This window comes from Phocoena phocoena, chromosome 1, assembly GCF_963924675.1.
Source record: "Phocoena phocoena chromosome 1, mPhoPho1.1, whole genome shotgun sequence".
Taxonomy (NCBI): Eukaryota; Metazoa; Chordata; class Mammalia; order Artiodactyla; family Phocoenidae; genus Phocoena; species Phocoena phocoena.
In genome coordinates this window covers 88,944,647-88,966,817 of record NC_089219.1, presented here as the reverse complement: position 1 = coordinate 88,966,817, position 22,171 = coordinate 88,944,647, and the positions used below count along the sequence as shown (strand labels likewise).

The 22,171-nt window shown below is 40.1% G+C and overlaps 1 protein-coding gene across 1 annotated transcript in view; it reads right to left on the bottom strand.

Moving 5' to 3' along the window:
• The window catches only part of CDC14A (cell division cycle 14A), a 164,008-nt gene that overhangs the window by 43,786 nt on the left and 98,051 nt on the right, over positions 1-22,171 (bottom strand). The window contains exons 8-9 of the mRNA XM_065881245.1: positions 16,992-17,079; positions 10,023-10,253 (exon numbers count right to left, since the gene is read on the bottom strand). Coding sequence (XP_065737317.1) covers positions 10,023-10,253; positions 16,992-17,079 — 319 coding nt within the window. The remainder of the gene's footprint in view (positions 1-10,022; positions 10,254-16,991; positions 17,080-22,171) is intronic.

Sequence of the window (22,171 nt, the reverse complement as noted above, 5' to 3'; positions counted from 1 at the left end):
ACAAACCCAAAAGAATTAAGAAAATGGTGATAGGAACATACATATCGATAATAACCTTGAATGTAAATGGATTAAATGCCCCAACCAAAAGACACAGACTGGCTGAATGGATACAAAAACAAGACACATATATATGCTGTCTACAAGAGATCCACTTCAGACCTAGGGACTCATACAGACTGAAAGTGAAGGGATAAAAAAAGATATTCCAGGCAAATGGAAATCAAAAGAAAGCTGGAGTAGCAATACTCGTATCAGACAAAATAGACTTTAAAATAAAGACTGTTACAAGAGATAAGGAGGGACACTACATAATGATCAAAGGATCAATCCAAGAAAAAGATATAACAATTATAAATGTTTATGCACCCAACATAGGAGCACCTCAATACATAAGGCAAATGCTAACACCATGAAAGGAGAAATCAACACTAACACAATAATAGTGGGGGACTTTAACACCCCACTTAAACCAATGGACAGATCATCCAGACAGAAAATAAATAAGGAAACACAAGCTTTAAATTATACAATAAACCAGGTAGATTTAATTGATATTTATAGAACATTCCACCCAAAAGTGACAGAATACACTTTCTTCTCAAGTGCACACAGAACATTATCCAGGATAGATCACATCTTGGGTCACAAATCAAGCCTCAGAAAATTTAAGAGAACTGAAATCATATCAAGCATCTTTTCTGACCACAGCGCTATGAGATTGGAAATCAACTGCAGTAAATAAACTGTAAAAACACAAATACATGGAGGCTAAACAGTGCACTACTAAATAACCAAGAGATCACTGAAGAAATCAAAGAAGAAATTTAAAAATACATAGAAACAAATGACAACAAAACAAAATGACACAAAACCTATAGGATGCAGCAAAAGCAGTTCTAAGAGAGAAGTTTATAGCAATTCAATCTCAACTCAAGAAACAAGAAAAATCTCAAATAAACAATCAAACCCTACACTTAAAACCACCAGAGAAAGAAGAACAAAGAAAACCCAAAGTCAGTGGAAGGAAAGAAATCATAAAGATCAAATCAGAAATAAATGAAAAAGAAATGAAGAAAACAATAGCAAAGATCAATAAAACTAAAAGCTGGTTCTTTTTGATAAAGAACTGATAAAGCCTTAGCCAGACTAATCAAGAAAAAAAGGGAGAGGATGCAAATCAACAAAATTAGAAATGAAAAAGGAGAAATCACAACAGACACTGCAGAAATACAAAGGATTATACGAGACTACTACAAACAACTATATGCCAATAAAATGGACAACCATGAAGAAATGGACAAATTCTTGGAAAGGTACAAGTTTCCAAGACTGAACCAGGAAGAATTAGAAAATATAAACAGACCTATCACAAATAATGAAATTGAAACCATAATTAAAAATCTTCCAACAAACAAAAGTCCAGGACCTGATGGCTTCACTGGTGAATTTTATCAAACATTTAGAGAAGAGCTAACACTGATCCTTCTCAAACGCTTCCAAAAAATTGCAGAGGGAGAAACACTCCCAAATTCTTTCTACAAAGCCACCATCACCCTGATACCAAAACCAGAAAAAGGTATCACAAAAAAAAGAAAATTATAGACCAGTATCACTGATGAACATAGATGCAAAAATCCTCAACAAAATACTAGCAAACAGAATCCAACAGCACATTAAAAAGATCACACACCATGATCAAGTGGGATTTATCCCAGGGATGCAAGGATTCTTCAATATACACAAATCAATCAATGTGACACACCATATTAACAAATTAAGGAACAAAAACCATATGATCATCTCAATAGATGCAAAAGAAGCTTTCAACAAAATTCAACACCCATTTATGATAAAAACTCTCCAGAAAATGGGGAGAGAGGGAACCTACCTCAACATAATAAAGGCCATATATGATAAACCCACAGCAAGCATCATACTCAATGGTGAAAGCATTTCCACTAAGATCAGGAACAAGGCAAGGATGTCCACTCTCGCCACTCTTATTCAACATAGTTTTGGAAGTCCTAGCCACAGCAATCAGAGAAGAAAAAGACATAAAAGGAATACAAATTGGAAAAGAAGAAGTAAAACTGTCACTGTTTGCAGATGACATGATACTATACATAGAAAAACCTAAAGATGCCACCAGGAAACTACTAGAACTAATCAATGAATTTGGTAACGTTGCAGGATAAAAAATTAATGCACAGAAATCTCTGGCATTCCTATACACCAACAACGAAAAATCAGAAAGAGAAATTAAGGAAACACTCCCATTTACCACTGCAACAAAAAGAATAAAATACCTAGGAATAAACCTGCCTAAGGAGGCAAAAGACTTGTACTCAGAAAACTACAAAACACTGATGAAAGAAATCAAAGATGACATAAACAGATGGAAAAATATACCATGTTCTTGGATTGGAAGAATCAATATTGTGAAAATGACTATATGACCCAAAGCAATCTACAAATTCAGTGCAATCCCTAGCAAACTACCAGTGGCATTCTTCACAGAATTAGAACAAAAAAGTTTACAATTCGTATGGAAACACAAAAGACCCCGAAGAGCCAAAGCAATCTTGAGAAAAAAAACCAGAGTTGGAGGAATCAGGCTCCCTGATTTCAGACTATACTACAAAGCTACAGTAATGAAGGCAGTATGGTACTGGCACAAAAACAGAAATATAGATCAATGGTACAGGATAGAATTCCCAGAGTTAAACCCATGCACATATGGGCACCTAATTTACGACAAAGGAGGTGAGAATATACAATGGAGGAAAGACATCCTCTTCAAAAAGTTGTGCTGGGAAAGCTGGACAGCTACATGTGAAAGAATGAAATTAGAACACTCCCTAACATCATACACAAAAATAAACTCCAGAAGGATTAAGGACGTAGATGTAAGGCCAGACACTATAAAACTCTTAGAGGAAAACATAGGAAAAACACTCTTCGACATAAACCACAGGAAGATCTTTTTTGACCCACCTCCTAGAATAAAGGAAATAAAAACAAAAATAAACAAATGGGACTTAATTAAACTTAAAAGCTTTTGCACAGCAAAAGAAACCATAAACAAGACAAAAAGACAACCCTCAGAATGGGAAATAATATTTGCAAATGAAACAACAAACAAAGGATTAATCTCCAAATATACAAACAGCTCATGGAGCTCATTATCAAAGAAACAAACAATCCAGTTAAAAACGGGCAGACGACCTAAACAGACATTTCACCAAGGAAGACAAGATGGCCAAGAGGTACATGAAAAAATGCTCAACATCACTAAACAATAACTGCTGGAAAGGGTGTGGTGAAAAGGGAACCCTCCTGCACTGTTGGTGGGAATGTAAATTGATACAACCACTATGGAAAACAGTATGGAGGTTCCTTAAAAAACTAAAAATAGAAGTACCATATGACCCAGCAATCCCACTACTCGGCATATACCCTGAGAAAACCATAATTCAAAAAGAGACATGTACCACGATGTTCACTGCAGCACTATTTACAATAGCCAGGACATGGAAGCAACCTAAGTGCCCATCGACAGATGAATGGATAAAGAAGATGTGGCATGTATATAAAATGGACTATTTCTCAGCCATAAAAAAAAACCAAAATTGAGTTATTTGCAGTGAGGTGGATGGACCTAGAATCTGTCATACAGAGTGAAGTAAGTCAGAAAGAGAGAGACAAATACCGTATGCTAACACATATATATGGAATCTAAAAAAAAAAAAAAAAAATGATTACGAATAACCTAGGTGCAGGACAGGAATAAAGACGCAGATGTAGAGAATGGACTTGGGGACACGGGGAAGGGGAAGGGGAAGCTAGGACAAAGTAAGAGAGCGGCATGGACATATATACAGTACCAAATGTAAAACAGATAGCTAGTGGGAAGCAGCCACATAGCACAGGGAGATCAGCTCGGTGCTTTGTGACCACCTAGAGGGGTGGGATAGGGAGGGTGGGAGGGAGGCTCAAGAGGGTGGAGATATGGGGACATGTGTATGCATATGGCTGATTCACTTTGTTGTACAACAGAAACTAACACAGTATCGTGAAGCAATTATATTGCAATAAAAATCTATTTTAAAGTGCTAGGATTTTACATTTTAGACAATTTTTTTTAATCTACACTGGCTTCCTCCTTTCCCAAAATATTCAAACATTTGATCAAGCTGTAGGGTCTTCAGATATGGTGATTGTTGTCCACACACCAGAACTGAAGCCCAAAGATACTAACCAGTTCACTCACATCAGCATAACAAGTGAATATGGAATTCAGGACTAAAATCCCCAGAGGTCCTGTGAGTGTCCCAGAGTTCTTTCCACTCTCGGCTCATCCATTCAGTCCCTCCGTTCTACAAATACTAAGACCGGCTGAGCGTGCGGTGCTGTGACAGACGCTGGGGCCAGAAACATGAAGACAAGCAGGATGCCTGCCCTCATGAGATATACAGTACTGAGCCACTAATGCTTATTTACAAGCATTTTCTAAATCTTTCCATATCTGGCTTCTTGGAATTAAATTCAGTACTATAAACGTTTATTTGTTAAGTACCACCCATGAGCAAGGCACTGTGCTGAGTTATTTTTCCACTACTTAATCTCTTCCTATCGTATACTCTTCTTAGAAATGACAAAGTGGCTCTTTGCTTTTAATCCTTTGATTCAGCTAGTCCAATGTTTATTTGCTGTCTACAAGCTACCCAGGACAGGGCTTTGCTCAGAGGATAAGGAGGTAAGTAGAGGATATAATTTTGACCAGGATACATTATCAAAGAAGTTGTAGACGCAAGAATATTAACCAAGAAGCAAAGAAATTAGGTTTAAACTGAAATTGGGCTCTCAAAGAAAGGGACTGTGTGAGCTGTTGGTGTCTTCAAAGAATGTGTCATTGATGACAAGGACTTCAACAGACTCTAAAGAATAGGAAGGTCACGGAACATTTTCAGCAAAGGGTCCAGTGATGGAAAGCTTGGCTGGTCTGGAGAATGTGTCAGTGTGTGCTGAGTAGAAAATAAGGGCAGATGGGTGTAGAGGAGGCAGATTAAAGGGCACCTCTGATTTAAGTGGAGGAACCTGTACTTAGCAGAAGCAGGTTATCAACTGTGGGCCAAAGACACCAAAGACTGCTGAGTTATTTAGGAATCCCCAAATCCAGATGCAAAGTTCTCTGAGCACTGATTAGGGCACATCTCCTGCATATATGTGTTATTACTCCTCAAACATGTAGATGAGCCTCTGATGAACGAAATTCAACTCATTTAAAAAGTATTATGGCGGCTTCCCTGGTGGCGCAGTGGTTGAGAGTCCACCTGCCGATGCAGGGGACGCGGGTTCATGCCCCGGTCTGGGAGGATCCCACATGCCACGGAGCGGCTGGGCCCGTGAGCCATGGCCGCTGAGCCTGCGCGTCCGGAGCCTGTGCTCCACAACGGGAGAGGCCACAACAGTGAGAGGCCCCGTGTACCGCAAAAAAAAAAAAAAAAGTATTATGAAATTCATGATATTATCAACAACTAATAAACATACAATTGGTATCATGCAAAAATCTGATTTTGCCTTTAATCAATGTAAAGGGCAAAATAAAGCTGTCATGTATTTGGGGGTCAAAGAATGTGACATGATAAAAGCAGGTGGATGAGGCAGCAGCATACTTCTGGATTGGAAAGGACAGAGAGGGAGCCAGAAAGGGGAGCTGGAAGGCTGGGGCAGGAGCAAGGCTGGCTGACAGGCATGGACGGGGGAGACAGTGGTAACAACGAAGAGCTGAATTAGAAAGACATTTTGATTGGGTCACAGGGAAAGCTAAAGGCAATGGATATTTCTAGCCTGGAAAATTGGTACAATGTCATCCATGAAAACATTTAGTTAGAAAAGGACATAGGAAAGTGTTGGTGTCTTCGTTTTTTATATGTTTCGGAATCTCCCCCTCCCTCAAAAGGAGGGGGCCTTTTGTCAGCTTTTTCTAGTCAAATAATAAAGAGAATCTTCTCTAATTTCCTCAGTACTTGGAAATACACAATTTTTCAGCAAATCTAAGATACCATGTCATCTAACGGTGTAACATACACCATTATTTAACTTCCACTAAGAAAAAATTAAACTATGGTATGCGATCAATTTTAAGATCCATCCTAGTTTCATAAATGTGAAAATTTTAAAAACGCATGTCTCTAAGTCAGTGTTTCTCAATCTTCTCTTCATTATTGTCCTCCCCTCCAAACAAGAGCCTCTCCAGGCATTTTTTCCCTAAGTGTACCCCATGAAATTTTACTGTCACAGACAGACCACATATTTCTTTATGTGCCGTGTATAAATCTACACTGTATACAGAAAAAGAAAATGTTTTTTTACCACCCCAAAACAATTTTTCCCCCTTGAGGGCAGTATCACCTGAGGTTGAGAATACATATCAAAAATGTAAATGAAATTACAATCAAGCTCATGTTTATGGATGCCTGGCATTCCCTTCCCATTCACTCTTCCTTTTTAAAAATTATATTTACACTATTTTATTAGATGAGGGGTGTGTGTGTGTGTGTGTGTGTGTGTCCTGTTTTCATCTGAAGTACATTTTACCCCAGATAAAACATCGACATTCTTTAGAAAAAAGTGAAGCTTAATCATGGTCTCAGTAGGACTCTCTTCCTTTAATATGAGTTATTTGCCTTCATGTTTGTGCCCAGAGCAAATATTTTCTGTTTCTGCAGAGTTGTTAAGTCCTCAGACATCTGACAAGACTACAGGCAATCATGTTGATACAACACAGCTGGACAGCCTGAAGCAGGAAGCCCAGCTGGTTTCCAGTGTCCTCCTTCAAGTCACCAATTTGGGTCTCTATCTGGGAAGAAAATGGCCTTCCCTACGGAGACAACACTGTCTCTCCCTGAACCCCTCCCTGTGCAGGAGGCTGCCCGTTCCCTTGGTTGCGTTCCTCATCACACACACTCACCACCAAGGAAAAAAGGTGGTGCAGAAATTTTTCAACTTTCTCTAAAACTAAAGTTGCTTCCCCCTTTTAAAAAGAGTCTATAATTTAGATCTATAAAAAGAACCTACTTAGCACTCAATAGTTAGGAGCGCTTACCACAGTTCAACAGAATAGGAACAGTTCACTAAGTTTCTATAAAAACTTTAACAAATTTTTTAAAGCATTCATAATTAAAGGGCTCCCTGGCACAGCAAGAGAAGACTTTGAAACGTCTTCTATTTATACCAAGTTAAGCACTGATTGCCTTACAGTTCCAGGCGTTTTCTGAAACTCCCATAGAACATCAAAAATCACATACTGGAACATCACAGTGTTGCTGTTGTTTAATGATTATTTGTGCTAGAGAGTTTCACGAAATCATAGCCATCCCTTTTATCAACCAGGAGGCAAACTGCAGATATTGAATCATTGTAAGATTTCACACATTCCCAGAAAATTAGTTTCCAGTTTGTCTTTATTTTTAGTACTTTACGTTGAGGCATGGAATAGTCATTTTCTTCAGCAGCTACTAAAGTTCATTTGACATTGGATAAGGGTCTCTTTCCCTCCTCCTTATAGTTCAATTAAAATGCTCAGTGCTGCTTTAATTACCAGGAAACTAAGCTGACTTAATTAGGGCAGATGTCAAAATAATTAACAGGCCTATAGTAGCTAACCACACTATTTAAAACAATACAGCTGTAATTAAATCAAAAGTGTAATCCTTATGAAAGAATCCTACATGTGTGTACAAGTGGAAGCAAATGAAATAACACTCTCAAAAAGATGTCACCACCTGTAATTGTGACCTTCCTATAAAAGAACTGACTTAGATGCTAAAGGTTCTGATTAAAATATAAAAACCTCTGCAACATAAAATATATACATTTCTTAAAATATTCTTTACAAGGTCAACATTCACAGGTCAAGGATATAATAAACAGAATACCTGTAACAAGAATGTTTAACACCAGAGCGGTTCATTTTCCCAATGTTTGTCAGGCGAGGAATAATATCAAGAGAGATGCTGAGTTTCAGGGAAAGCTTTGCATTTCTCCTCCCCTGAATTTGTCAATCCAAGACAATGACAGGCAGAGAAACTATATGCCTTGGTAACCATAAAACTAATTGATTAGGAAATAAGGCCAAATTAATCCCAGGAAAAATACTGATTTTTATGACACAAAAATAAGCTTTGAAACAGAACATATGAATAGCTCCTACTAAACGTTAGCAGCTGCCATATTCCCATTAGCTTTCAAGTTCCACTTATAGCTGAAATACAATGGTCTCTTGGTATGCGCGAGGGATTGGTTCCAGGACCCCAGCGTATTCCAAAATCTGGGGATACTCAAGTCCTTTATAGTCACTTTGGCGGATGCGGAAACCCCGGATACCACGGAGGGCCGACTGCGTGTGAAATGCAGGCTTTTCCTTGGGTCTGGGCAATCTTTAACAAAATGGGATGGAGAGGCAAAGCCAGGGGGCATATGGATTACTCGGGGGCAAGGCAGACACCGCCAACCCCACAGTGACCTGGGCAGAACGGAAAGCAGCAGTCCTTGCTAACAGACCCACGCCCCCCGCACCCCCGAGACAGGAAGTCCAGGAAGTCCAGCAAGTCGGGGGCCCCGTCCTGCTGAGAAACGCGGAGGGGCGGGAGGGGGCTCTGTCAACGTGGACGAAGCTTGACTGAGGAGCCCTCCGCTGAACCAGGGGCCACGTGCAGCTCGTTTCCCTCGCCGGGGCTCCCGCAAAATGCCGCTTCCAGTTACCGCTCACATGTTCAGCAAAGTACCTCCACCTACTCAAATCTTAAACATAGAAACAAGGGCCTACAAAATGGTATTTTAATTTCTGTTAGAACCAAAGCCACCTCGTCTGAGTAAGTCAGTTACAGCAGCACTAGGCACATGAAAAGAACAGTATAATCCCCAACACCTACCAGACAATTAGCATAAAACGCGACAGAAACCGGTTCTCAGACTCAACACCGGAGAACAGCACCACCCAGTGGCGGTATGAAAAGCTGCATGTGAGGAACTACAGGCTCCATCCCTGGTAGCCAAAGTGATTTCTCCTCACTGAAAAGAAAGACCCCCGTAAAATACGTTCCACCGTGCTGGAAAATCTACCATGCGAGCCTCCTCAGAGTCTATAACAACTAGGCTTAGAACAAATGGTATTTCATATTTTCTGAGTAGCTGACGCAAGGTTGCCAGGTAAAATACAGAATGTATGTTTGGTGCACTATTTGAGACATGCTAAAAAAGTACTCACTGTTTATCTAAAATTCACATTTAACTGGGCATCTTGTATTTTTATTTGCTAAATCTGGCGACTCCTGTTCCAAAGTACCCACTCCTGGAGACGACAGATGCACTTACATAAGTCTTTCAATCTTTCAAAGAGGCAGTAACAGACCTGTGGCAAGGAAGCTAGCAATGAGCCGGGTATGCTGCCGCCCCTAGGGTTAGGGTCAGGGTTAGGGTTAGGTATGCTGCCGCCCCCTTGCAATGGGAAAGTAAGACACTCTGTTCCACGATGCAAAAGGCTAATAGGGGAGAGGAAGAGGGGGGTGCGAAGTGAGGCTCCAGATGCTGGGTCACGAAATGGGAGCATTAAACATCAGATGGGTGGAGGAGGATGGAAAAAGGATGGGCAATTATGGAAGAGAAGGAGAAAGGGGAACAAACAACCCTTGCCTACTGACAACTGTGCCAGCCTACCGACGGTGCTGCTGCGATTTCCCCTCCTCATGGCACCTGGTGTCAGCGATTGTGAATTGGGGAAGGTAAGGCCAGAACAACTGCCTTGTCCAGAAAGCCGCACACCACCGACTGTCCACATCCAAGCGATCCTTTCTTTAGGAAGGGGTCATTTAAATGGGTTTGTGTTCCAGTTTTCTCAAACTAAAAACAACTCATCTGTTTCCTAAGCCACTAACTGGCTTTGTTTCACGTTTTGCTGTCTTTTGGCTCACCCCCTCTCAGAAACCCAGTGCCCACCGAGGCCTCCTCGCTCGCACCTTTGCAGTGAACTGCGATCGCCCCGTCCGTGTTCTCGCAGATAGTCAGGAACCTTCGCACGATGTTGTCGCTGGGTGTGCTGCCATCGATGAAGAAGAGGTCATAGTGCTCGAAGCCAGCATCAGTGAAGCGCTTCGCCTCGTAAATCTTTTTGTTCAGCCTCACGATTGCAGTCACGTTATGCTTTTTGAAATAAGGAAAGTAGGCTTCGGGGGCATGAAGAGGATAACCTAAAGGAAAGCAGGGGCTGTAAGCAAAAGGCACGCATTTCGTCTTACGTAACCCAGGAACACGAAAACCCTTGACAATAAAGATGATCAATCTCAACAGAGCTTAGGAGGAAAGAACATTTCAGGAGAGAGTAAGGTCGAAGCAACGTTCCTAAAAGCAGCAGTCTGAAAAACTGAGAAAAACACCATAGGAGGGGGGAAAAAAAAAACCTCTTCTGAGTATTGGAAATAGTTCGTGAACGTTCAAAACCTCAAGCTTTAGGCTTCAAATCCTGGGAGCGCACTCCTCCCAAGCCAAAACAAAGGCATTCCTGAGGCCCTCAGATGTGTACAGTAGGCCTGGAAGGACTCTGTCCTTTTTACTCCTCTTGACAAATACTTTTGAACCGCAGCCTTTTTGCCAGGTGTACAGTTTTAATCTACAATGCAGTCCCCCACAAGAGAGACTGATTATTAAGCACCTACCATGTACAAGTCACAATTGCATAAATTTCTTTTAATTCTCGAAACAGCCTATTAAGATAAAAATAGTAAACCCCATGTAACAGTTAAGAAACTAAAGAGGGCTTCCCTGGTGGCGCAGTGGTTGAGAGTCCGCCTGCCGATGCAAGGGACACGGGTTCGTGCCCCGGTCCGGGAAGATCCCACATGCCGCGGAGCAGCTGGGCCCGTGAGCCATGGCCGCTGAGCCTGCGCGTCTGGAGCCTGCGCTCCGCAACGGGAGAGGCCACAAGAGTGAGAGGCCCGCGTACCGCAAAAAAAAAAAAAAAGAAACTAGAGGTTAAGCGGTCATTTTTGTAGACATTTTCTTTTTTGAGAAGAACAAGTGGTCGGGCTCTAACCCCTGTTCTACTGTGAGTGGGTCCAGCATCACGTGGAGCTGCAGTCAGCTGGGTTACAGACACATGACCTCGACTTGGCCAATCAATCAAGGTGACCACTGGGGGCTTTGACCACTGCAAGCCTTGCCTAGTGGCCCCAGGGTTTAAAAGGACGAATTTCTCAGTCCGTTGATTACCACATCTGTAAGCCATTCAGGGCACACCAGGTGAGGGGATCTCGCTCAGAACTCGTTCGTGATGGTGGGCTCCGAGTGGTGCGGGCAGCAGCAGCCAGCAAAGTGAACCAGCAGCTTCTGCACTGTGGCTGTACTTCCTGCTGCCTCACATCTTGCATAGCCTGGTCATTTCCTATTTCCTCTCAGTTGCAAGCCAACTCATATGCCGGGGCTAGGGTGTACATACAACATTTCCCAAGCTACCTTTCCCACTGGGCTCCTGTCCATCTGAAAAGTGGGAGTCACTAAAGCACTGCCGGAGCAACTGGAGGCCAGAGGAGGGAGAAGGGATATATTCTGTTTTCCTGCCAGCATGGCTTCAGCAGCAGAAGAGAGGAACTCCCAGCTTAGTTTGGCACTCCCGGCACCAGCCTGCAGCCCAGCCTCAGGGTCCCCACTCCTCAGGCTCCAAATGCAAGCACCAGCCCTTCGGAGCTCCCAGCACCTGCCAAGGTCCCAGGTCCTGCTAACCCCACGTTTTCCTTTCTGCCCCTCGTTGCCTTAAAGGCAATAGCTATTTCTTCCTTAATATGCTGTTTTTTTCAGAGTTGCCCTTTTACTTTTTAGGCTTCTTTCTAACAAATTCCTTCTATTGCATTCCCTCTGTTTGAAATAAAGTGGTTTCCATTCCTGCCTGGATCCTGCTGATACATGACCTCCCTTAGACCCTGTTCATTTTCTAAGCCTCATTTTCCAGCCTTCGCTTGGAGACTGTGAGCTCCCCAGCATAATTCCAATATCTGCTGCGTGCAACCAAGAGCCCTCACTGGCAGCCTTGGCCAAGGTCACACAAGGGGTGAAGGCAGCATTGGCAGGCAGGCCTAACTAATCCGCAGCCCACATACACGATTTTCACAAGCCAGGCTGCTTTTGAGCAAACAGGTAAGACAGAGCTTACTTACAATCTTCTGTGTAGAAACAGTGACTTATACACATTTAGAGAAAACAGATCCTTTCCACTTGGAAAAAAATCAAATCTGTTTTCCTAGTTGGTTTGTTTGCTCAAATCATTTTCCAGCCTAAAGGGAAAAAGAACTGTGGTTGGCATAAGGAAACAAGAGCTTTTCTATCATGTAAGGAATGGGAAGGAGAGGGCTTAGGAACACATGGGATGGGACATGGTGTGACAGTCTGACAGGCACTTCTAACCCTGGGTTCCTAGTGATCACTGGCACCTCTATGATGGCACCTGTCAGGAAGCACGCTCATGGTTCTTTTGGTGTCTGTCCCTTCCCTCCTCCACCAAGGCTGTAAGAACTTCTCTTTACATATATGATTTCCCATCATGAGTAAATGGCATTACAGATAATATACCTAAATCTACTATCAAGAGAAACTGCTTATATCTTTTGAGAAAAGAACACTGAACAGTTATCCAAATATGGTAATAGGGCACTGAAATAATAACAGTAATGGTAATCATAGCACCTAACATTTATTGAGCGCTTACTATGTGCCAGGCACTAAGCTAAGTGTTTCATGTACATCATCTCATTAAACCTTACAATTATCAGTCACTAATGCCTGGGAAAGTGAACGGGCCCAGCCAGGCACACACTGCTGGGAAGAGACAGAGGCAGCATTTGAACCCTGACAGTCAGATTCTAGGGCCAGTGCTGGGGATGATTTAAGGTAAAATCCAACTCAATTCTATTTGTTAGATCTCCAAAACAGGGACATTAGGGGCTGCACTTCCTGGATTTGTGAGGACGTTTCTTAAAAATCCTCAAAAGCGTTTCAAATGAGTTATAACCAACAATGACAATATCTTCTGACCTCTGAACAACTGTTTTCGATGCATTTGGTTGCTTCTGATGGAGGACTGGTTTTAGCAATGTGCACGGAGCTGACCGAGCTTTCATCCGACCCTTACTCCATCTGGCCACTAGATGGTGCCCTGGCATCAGTAAAGCACAGGCAGAGCCCTGGCGCTGACCAATTTCAAAGCAAAGAGAGATTGTAAAATTCATCTCTTCCCAGACCCTCATTTAAAGGAAACAGAAGAACAGCAGAGTCAAATGATTAGTCCACCCATTCATTAAAAGTAAAAACTGCAAAATAGGCAGGCAAATGTGGAAAGCAATAAAATATGTTTATCAGGTTCATTAATGATAAAAATGTAATCAGAATATCTGCTACCTAATAAGCACCTACTAATGTGCCCGACACTGTGCAAGGCACTCACTTCCTATAATATCCCTAATCTTCACCAAATGCCTGCAGTGTGCATCCTGTTTCCCCGTTTGATGATGAGAGAAGCTGAGGAACTCACGAAGTTCACACAGCCAGTTAGGGGCAGAGCCAGACTTCAAGCAGCCCAGGCTCTTCACACCTAGCTTCTCTCATTAAATGAGCAGGCTGATGCTTCAAACTGTTTGGATTCCCTGTCTCGAGCTGTCTTTCCCTGTTCTTTCTTTCCTTTCTCTTTCTTTCTTTCTGAAGTAGAGATGAGGACATTGCCACCTAAGAGTTTGAGGGTTTTGGGGGAAAATCTGAAATCCAATTTGTTCTACTGCTGTATTATTCATTTATCAAGTCACACTTGTTTAATCAAAAAAGGGTTAGGGCTCCTCTTGTCCCCCCCTGTCAAAACAATGTGAACAAAGATGGCTGAAAGGAACTCCTAGTTGGTCTCTGCTGACAACACACACTTAAGACTGCTATAATGCATTCTGCCAGACCCCAAAATTTTAGTGCTTCCTTTTGCTACATCCTAGCAACAGCTATTTCAGTGCTAACTCCTTAAAAAATCTACCTTTTTCTACTAACAGACCCCTAAAATGACTTTCAGCCACCTCAGAAAATACAAGGGTTTCTCAACTAAAAAAAAAAAAAAAATTTCTTAAGTTCAAAAAGAATTTACAGAGTTAAACCACTTTACAAAAAAAAAGACACTTCTAGTGAATATCAGATCTTAAAATGGGGATTCCAGTAAAATATCAATATTTTACCAACAACAGCCTTAAATGAAATTATTCTAGACATAAAAACTGGCAAGTATTAGGTAAGCAGCACTTTCACACCTTTTTTTCTCAATGTGAGAGGGCACAGTATATGCATAGAAGAAAAAGATACAGAGAGAACGATATCTCAACAGTGGTTATTTCTAGATTATATAATTACAGGTGACTTTTTATCTAGATTACTTAAAGTTCTGTAGTGAACATGTTCTTTCTCTGTAGTAAAATTAAAAAGGACACAGAATTTGGAATCAAAGAGACCTGTGTTTGAATCCACACACTGCCACTTTCTGGCTATGTCAACCTGGGCAAGTTAGGTTACCAAGTCTCCATCTTCTCTTCCACAAAATAACTACCACCTGTTCCAAGGGGTGTTTCTGCTTATTAAATAGATGAGGTGTGCAAAAAGGCTTATTAGCACCACTCCCAGCATATAAGCAAATGGTGGATAATTATTTCCCTATATTGTAATATAGGACCAAAAATAATTTTTTTAAGACTTTTGACAAGTAACAATTGACACACAAAATACGCCCTTTTATCTTGTGATTCTACTTCCAAGAATTTAGAAAAGAAACCAGGGCTGCAAAAAAGATGTATGGACATGTATACCAACCACTGTAGTTTTTAAAAAGTGAAAAACTGAACAACTTAGAGCTCATTCAAAAATTAAGTGATTGATTAGTAAAATTATGGCATAGTCATTGAATGCAGTCATGGAAAATTATAACGAAGATCTACATTTATTGCCATGGATAGGAGTATGTGATATATTAAGTGAAAAAAAAAGCTGCTATAAGACAGTAATCATGTTATGACTCCATGCTAGTTAAAAAAAAAGGAATATTTTTGTAAGTCTGTGTGTGTGTGTATATATATTCTTTAAGAGAGAAAAAATATGTGCAAATAAAAAATACAGAGAAGCAGATGGAAAGAAAATTAAAATCCCCAAGAATCCCACCACCGACTAGTAAACCTAGAAAACATGGGTAGAATTATAGGTCACTTTAATGCTGTTTTTATGAGTTCATCTGCATTTTCTTTTAAAAAAAAATCATACATTATCTCTATAAAAATATTTTAAATGGGTTTTTTTAATTACACCTCTCATCTTCTCTTTAAGAAAATTTCATTTAAAAAGTGAATCCTATATGGCAAATTTGTTTCACCAAATGAACACCCAACAACAAAGCCACTACTGAAACCATACACCTACTAAGGTTTTCTGGGTCTGAGTCAGATCATTTTGCACAGAAGGCTAAAGGGAGGTTTAATCAATCCTGTCTTGAAAGACCAACGGTGGAAAGCAGTTTCCTCAGGCACTTAACAAGTTATTCCTAACAAGCCAACATAATAGGTTATTCAGTCAATGTCTGTAGCGAACCGGATTCATGAGCAAATGTGTAAATGAGAAGATCTAATTATGGTTTCAGTACAGAGACATCCTATTTGTTAGGGTAACTCTGTAGACCTGGATTACCCATCCCCAGAGCGGATGATTCAATCCCCATGATTTAAGCAGAGTTCCCTGTGAGATATGTCATAGGTATAAAGTGATAAGCACATGTGTGGAAACTCAAAAAAAATTATCAAATCTAAATGCATGAACAACCATATACAATGACACTAGATTTTAGAATACTTATGATGATGATGGTTATGAAAGAAGAATAAACTTATAAATCTAGACTAAGGGTTTCAAATTATGTTCCTCCAAGGACTAGGGTTCCAGCTCTAAGACTAGAGAGGGAGGAAAAAAGGAGCTATTATGTTCATGGGTGATATTTTTTTAATTTTATGTACTTCTCCCATCAACTATTCTTAAACCTTTGGTACCTATCATTACTTGTCTTCTGGGAATCTGAGGTTAAAAAAAAATAATTAAGTAAAAAATATATGTTAATGGGAAAACACACATAGCCTATCATGTTTCATTCAAGAGGCTTATTTTTTTGTCATGCTTTTTTTTCCTGAATATGTATGCCCCTGGCTCTACATATACTGCAAGTAAGTAATTAAATTATTGTCAGCTAGAATATTGTTCCTAGTTGCCATGATGGAACTAAACAGATCAGTGTAGTGGCAATGCTTAGGAGCCCCGCTCTTGGCTGGAGTGTCACCAGTTCTGCATATTACTTTGTGAACTTGGGCAAATTTCCTACTCATATGCCTCGGTTTCCTCCTCTGTGAAACAGAGGTAATAGTTCCTACACCTCATAGAGTTGTGTGTGCACTAAATGAGATGATGCTGTGATTAGCTAGTAACTAGCACTTAATAAATGACACCTATTGTCACCATCATCGTCATTATTCAACATGGTGTTACCAAAGAATACCTTGAGGTATAGCACGCCACCACCACCAAATAAATCTGAGAACCACTGATAGAATTCAGCAATCTGCTTACTGTTTTGACCAGTTGGTTTCTCAGATTCTTCTTTAATAATTGGGTCAAGGTAAAGTGAACACCCTATTTATGGAAACCTAAAAATGTGATAGTCTTAAAACAGTGATTATAGTTCCACTTACTAAACTCTAATATTTAACACACTAATTACTGTTCAATTAGTAATTTAACAATTGAAATACTGTTCAATTTTTTTAATTAATAAATATTCTTTGGAGAATATTACCAATAGAAAGGATTATCTGAGGATATTAAGAACTCAAAGAAGATGAATTGAAATAAATTTTTGGAGGGTAAAGTAAATAAAAACCTACCATTTTCAATTTTGCTTTTTGGATGTGGTCCACTAAATGCTAAAAATTTTCCTGGAACAATCCAGTTGAAGTCACCATTTTCAACTCGCTGGGAGAATTTTGTGAGAAAAGAGAAGAAAAATATTTTATAATTCTTATACAATTTAGGAAACCCTTACAAATATAACCGTTTTTCACTCTATTAGTACTAGACTAGTTGGACATACATGAAGACAAAATAATATAGCTTAAAATAAAAACATGCATCTGATTCTCAAAATGGTTATGAATTCAATCCACTTCGAAAAATTTTTATCTAGACCATAAGAAAAGTTTAGAAAACTTTACTTAAAGTGGAGGTGCTTTGCTGAAAATAATTTTGTCTCTTGGCCACTCTGCAATGGAATGAAATGAAAACAAACATTGCTTGCCCCAGCAAGAAATAATGGGAAATAAGAGAAGACAGAAAATATAAGCACTTTTCATGAACATGGTAAACATACTTTAAACAATGAAAAAATCTATAAATATCAGGGTCATGATGAACACACCTCCATTTTTTGTTTGTTTTTACAGGTTTCTATCTGTTGTCGGTGCTGATTTTTAGACGGGGAAACAGAAGACAGGAGTGAGGAACAGAGGCTCATCAAACCCTCAGGGTGTACCACAAACTGGAGACTGCCACAGTCTCCTGCAGGAGCTGCAAACCAAACAGCTACAAGGGTCAGGCAAGAGACATAAATAAAGGCAAATGCTCCTCAGCTCTGGCCAACTGACCACAGGAAAACTTGACTGAACATAGCTGATCTTCCAATTGGATGTTCATGTAAAATCTCTCTATATTTGAAATGTTGACTGTTTTAAATTGTTTTTTAATACTAAGAACGCAAATAAAACACATCTGTGGGCTGACTTTGATCACCAGCTGTCAGCCTCTGGTCCACACACTCCAGGATCCTCAGAAAAGGCCTGAAGACCAGGCAAGGGGCCAAGCATCCTCCCACTGCTCCATTACCTCCTTCATTTCCTTCCCTTCCTGGTGTGCCTCTGAACCCAGGGAACACTGGAGCAGGGCTGAGGGGACCCAAACTTTGCAGGCTATTGGGACACAGCTGTGCAATGCATCACAAAATATATGTATCTCTTCTTCCCCTAAGCATTCTTTCACCCACCCCCAACACCAGTCCTACTCCCATCCTCCACCACCAGGCACAGCTTTTAGTCTCCAAGTCTCCACCCTCTACAGCACTGCATAGATACCTCCCCAGGCAGGGAAGGAAGGCAGTTCTCTTTGCTGGGCCAAGGTTATCCATAGAAAAGGCTCTCTGCTCCACTACATGGCACAGACTTCAATGGTAGGAATCTGTGTCAATACAGAGTCTGCACTCTGCTGTAAGAGCTCATAAGTATTTGTTAAAATAAATTGGAGTAATCCTACCAAGGAAATCTGGAGCCTCTACTTTAATTACTTATACTACCCATTAGATTTGATTTCCACAAAAATCATAACTTGGCTGTATAATTTTCATGTTTAAAATGCAGATGTTTCTTCCCAGTTATAAAAAGTTACAAATGAAACTTTACATGACACCTTGTAAATGTCTGAATTGCATTAATCTAATCATAATAAACATAAAATCTCCATAATGCCCTAAATAAAATCTTAGAGATGCCGAGTGTTATGATTACACATGCCAAATTAAATCTCAAGCATAGCTATCTATTTAGAACAATCTGGATAAAGAATTTAACATCCATCTCAAGTAATACTTAAGCTTAAAACATTATTTAAAAATTCAAAAATAAGGGTATGCTCTAATCATCAAAAGGCTAAAACCAATTATTTATGAACAGTAGAAGAAAACAGGTTTCTATGTTCACTATTCCTGTATCCTTGACCACGAAGTTGACCTAGATAAATATATACATTGTGCTATGTCTGTTTATTTGGATTATAGACATCCATTTGGTTAAATAGTAACCTTTTATAATCAATCATATGGAGAGAAGCAATGAACTCACTCACAGAACCAAAAGAATATGTTTGCAAATCTGCCTACCCAAAAAGATAAACATTAGATAATATTGGGCTATATTCAGTAACCTGGATAAGGCTGATGGAGTAAACAAAAAGATTTATGTCTTAGATCCAAATCTGAAAAAAATGAATAAGAAAGTTACAGTTTTTAACTGAATAATATAACATAACCTTACTGGTAAGCTTCCAAAATTAGTATCTGTGCCTTCTTTCACAGTGGATTATACAAATGTCAATATTTATCAATAATAAAATATTTAAGATAACACAAGCTGGTTTTTCTAATTAAATGTGTTTGTGCACAAGTGCGAGTACACACACACACACACACACACACACACACACACACTTCCAAGAAACCTAGATCAGACAGGAACTTAAGGTACTTTCCAACATTACCACATTTTATAAACAAATGTCTAGGCAAAGATGAGGTGAAAGAATAATTTTACCTCTTCCAATCCAAAGCCTACAACCTACCAAGTACTATGTAGAGAAACTGCAGATGTTCTTCACTACAAGAAAACCCCAAAATGAAAATGTGAATTCTTGAAACTGATACATTTAGTTGTTAATATTCATGTTACTATAAGATCCTTCAGCTTACATATAAGACTCACCAGATTTCTTTGGAATAGCTAACTCTCCTGGTGCATTTAAAATAAAATTTGAAAAAATAAAAAGAAATCAAAGTGTCTTACAAAGTAAAAATAAACTGTATTAAAACTGAAAAAAAATTTAAATAAAATCTAATTTGACTTGAAAACATGAATTTTTATAACTTCTAAGAAATAAATCTGTGCCAGTAAGGCATGCCTCTGTTCTAATGGTCACAGAGATATTTTTCAGTTAAAACACTGAAAAACATTTGGCCTTTTTACCAAATGTTAAACAGACTGTAAGAGAGAAAAGACAGACCTTCAGGTTGACAATTATTGGATTGGTTCCCTTTATCAACAGATGTGTTTTCTAAGACAACATGGATAAACAGTTTTGAAGCACAATTCAACATTCATTAAAACATTTGCTGAGCTTTTATTATATATCAAGGACTATAACTTGGTGTCACACATAAAATAATAAAAAGCATTCCCTCTGTGCCCTTAAGGAGTCTGAAAACAAGTAACAAAAAACGTTAATAATAATAGCAGCTAACAGATATACCACGGACTCTCTGCTAGGCACTAGTCTATGACATGCAACTCATTCCATCTTTAGGGCAACCCTGTGAGGTAGGTGTTATTACCATCTCCATTTTACCCATTGCGATAGACTGAATGTTTGTGTCCCCCACAAAATTCATATGTTGAAACCGAATCCCCAACGTGATGGTATTAGGAAGTGGGCCCTTTGGGAGGTGATTAGGTCATGAAGATGGAGCCCTTATGAATGGGATTAGTGACCTTATAAAAGAAACCCCCAGAGAGCTCCCTCTATGAGGACACAGGGAGGACATGGAAGAATTTGGCCATCTACGAACCAGGAAGAGGGCCATCTCCAGACAACAGTTCTGCTGGTGCCTTGACCTTGGACTTCCCAGCCTCCAGAACTGTGAGAAATAAATGTCTACTGTTTAAGCCACACAGTCTATGATATTTTGTTATATCAGCCTGAACTAAGATACCCATTAAAGAAAAAGTTGCATTAAACTTTGATAAATGTTATAATACAAATACATAAGAGGTTTAATGGTGGCACAAAGATTATTTTAAAAATAAAGACAGAACTACAGAGTCTTTTTTATTCATTAAAAAGCACCTTCTTTATATTTCCTTGCTTCTGAAACAATAAAATAGCGTTGATAGTATAGTTGTATTACGTAAACAGCAAATATGCTGTCAAATTTGGTACTTTATGAGCTTAAATCAAAGTAAATATTTGAGGTATTTGGTTTAAATTAAGTTCCCTTGCCATTTGGCTTTAAATAATAGTAAAACTCTAGATTATTACTTAGGATTTACTTTTGAGAGAAACAGTGTGGTAAAGGGGAAGAGGAGCCCCAGGTGGACGACTGCTTCACCTCTAAACACAGGAAACATTTAGTGGCCTGCTTTCGCAGCCCCACCCAGTGAACGCTGTGCAAATGCAACCACAGGGAGCAAGAATCTAGTGCACGTGTGCAGGTACCTTTCCAGTGCTCAAGGCATGAAGATTTGAGGCCAGCAGCACACACATGGTTGTTGAAATTTGGAAACAGTCCCCTCACTCATGGAGAATGTATTTAACCAGAAATCACATGGCCCTAGAGACCAGCACATTTCAGGTGGGCAAGGGAAGAGAAAGCACTTGCAGGGGATCCTGAGACACATGGCCAGAGATGGAAGGAGGAGAAAAGTAAGAGACAGAACTTTTTTTTTTTTTTTTTTTTTGCGGTACACAGGCCTCTCACTGTTGTGGCCTCTCCTGTTGCGGAGCACAGGCTCTGGACACACAGGCTCAGTGGCCATGGCTCACGGGCCCAGCCGCTCCGCGGCATGCGGGATCTTCCCGGATCGGGGCACGAACCCATGTCCCCTGCATAGGCAGGCAGACTCTCAACCACTGCGCCACCAGGGAAGCCCGAGACAGAACTTTTCAGGTTAGGGAAAGAAAGTGAGTTTCTAGAATTAGAGAGCGGCCACAGAGTAAATCAAGTAGGAAGAAGACCAAGCACAACAATTCAGTTTGGCTAAGTCTTGCCATTAAGCAAGGACAGTTTCTGTTGAGTCACGAGAGGAAAGGCCAGACCATAACTTTGACTGACTGCGTGAAAACAGAGTCAAGATTGCTCTCTTAAGAAGTGGAGGTAAAAGAAGGGACAGAGAACAAACAATAATTAAGGAGGAAGGGAAAAACATGGGAAATTTCTTAGACCTCAAAACATTTTATAGATTTAACCAACATAATCTCTGAGCCAGCAATGCGTGCACTGCATTAGAAGAGGTGGAAACACTGGGCCCAGGAAGGATTGAATCTTGCTTCCTTACACTTGTGGCCTTTGAGGGGTATAATCAACACTACAGGATAGCTCCAGGGAAATGCTTCTAATAGTTCTCTGAACAGTCAAATCACCGTGGGATGCACAGCTCCCCAGTTCCTCCAGGTGTGAGGACATGCCCATATCCCTGTATTCTGGAGCTTGCCTGATCCCAGTCTTATGGCAGGAATTCACAATTACGGTGGC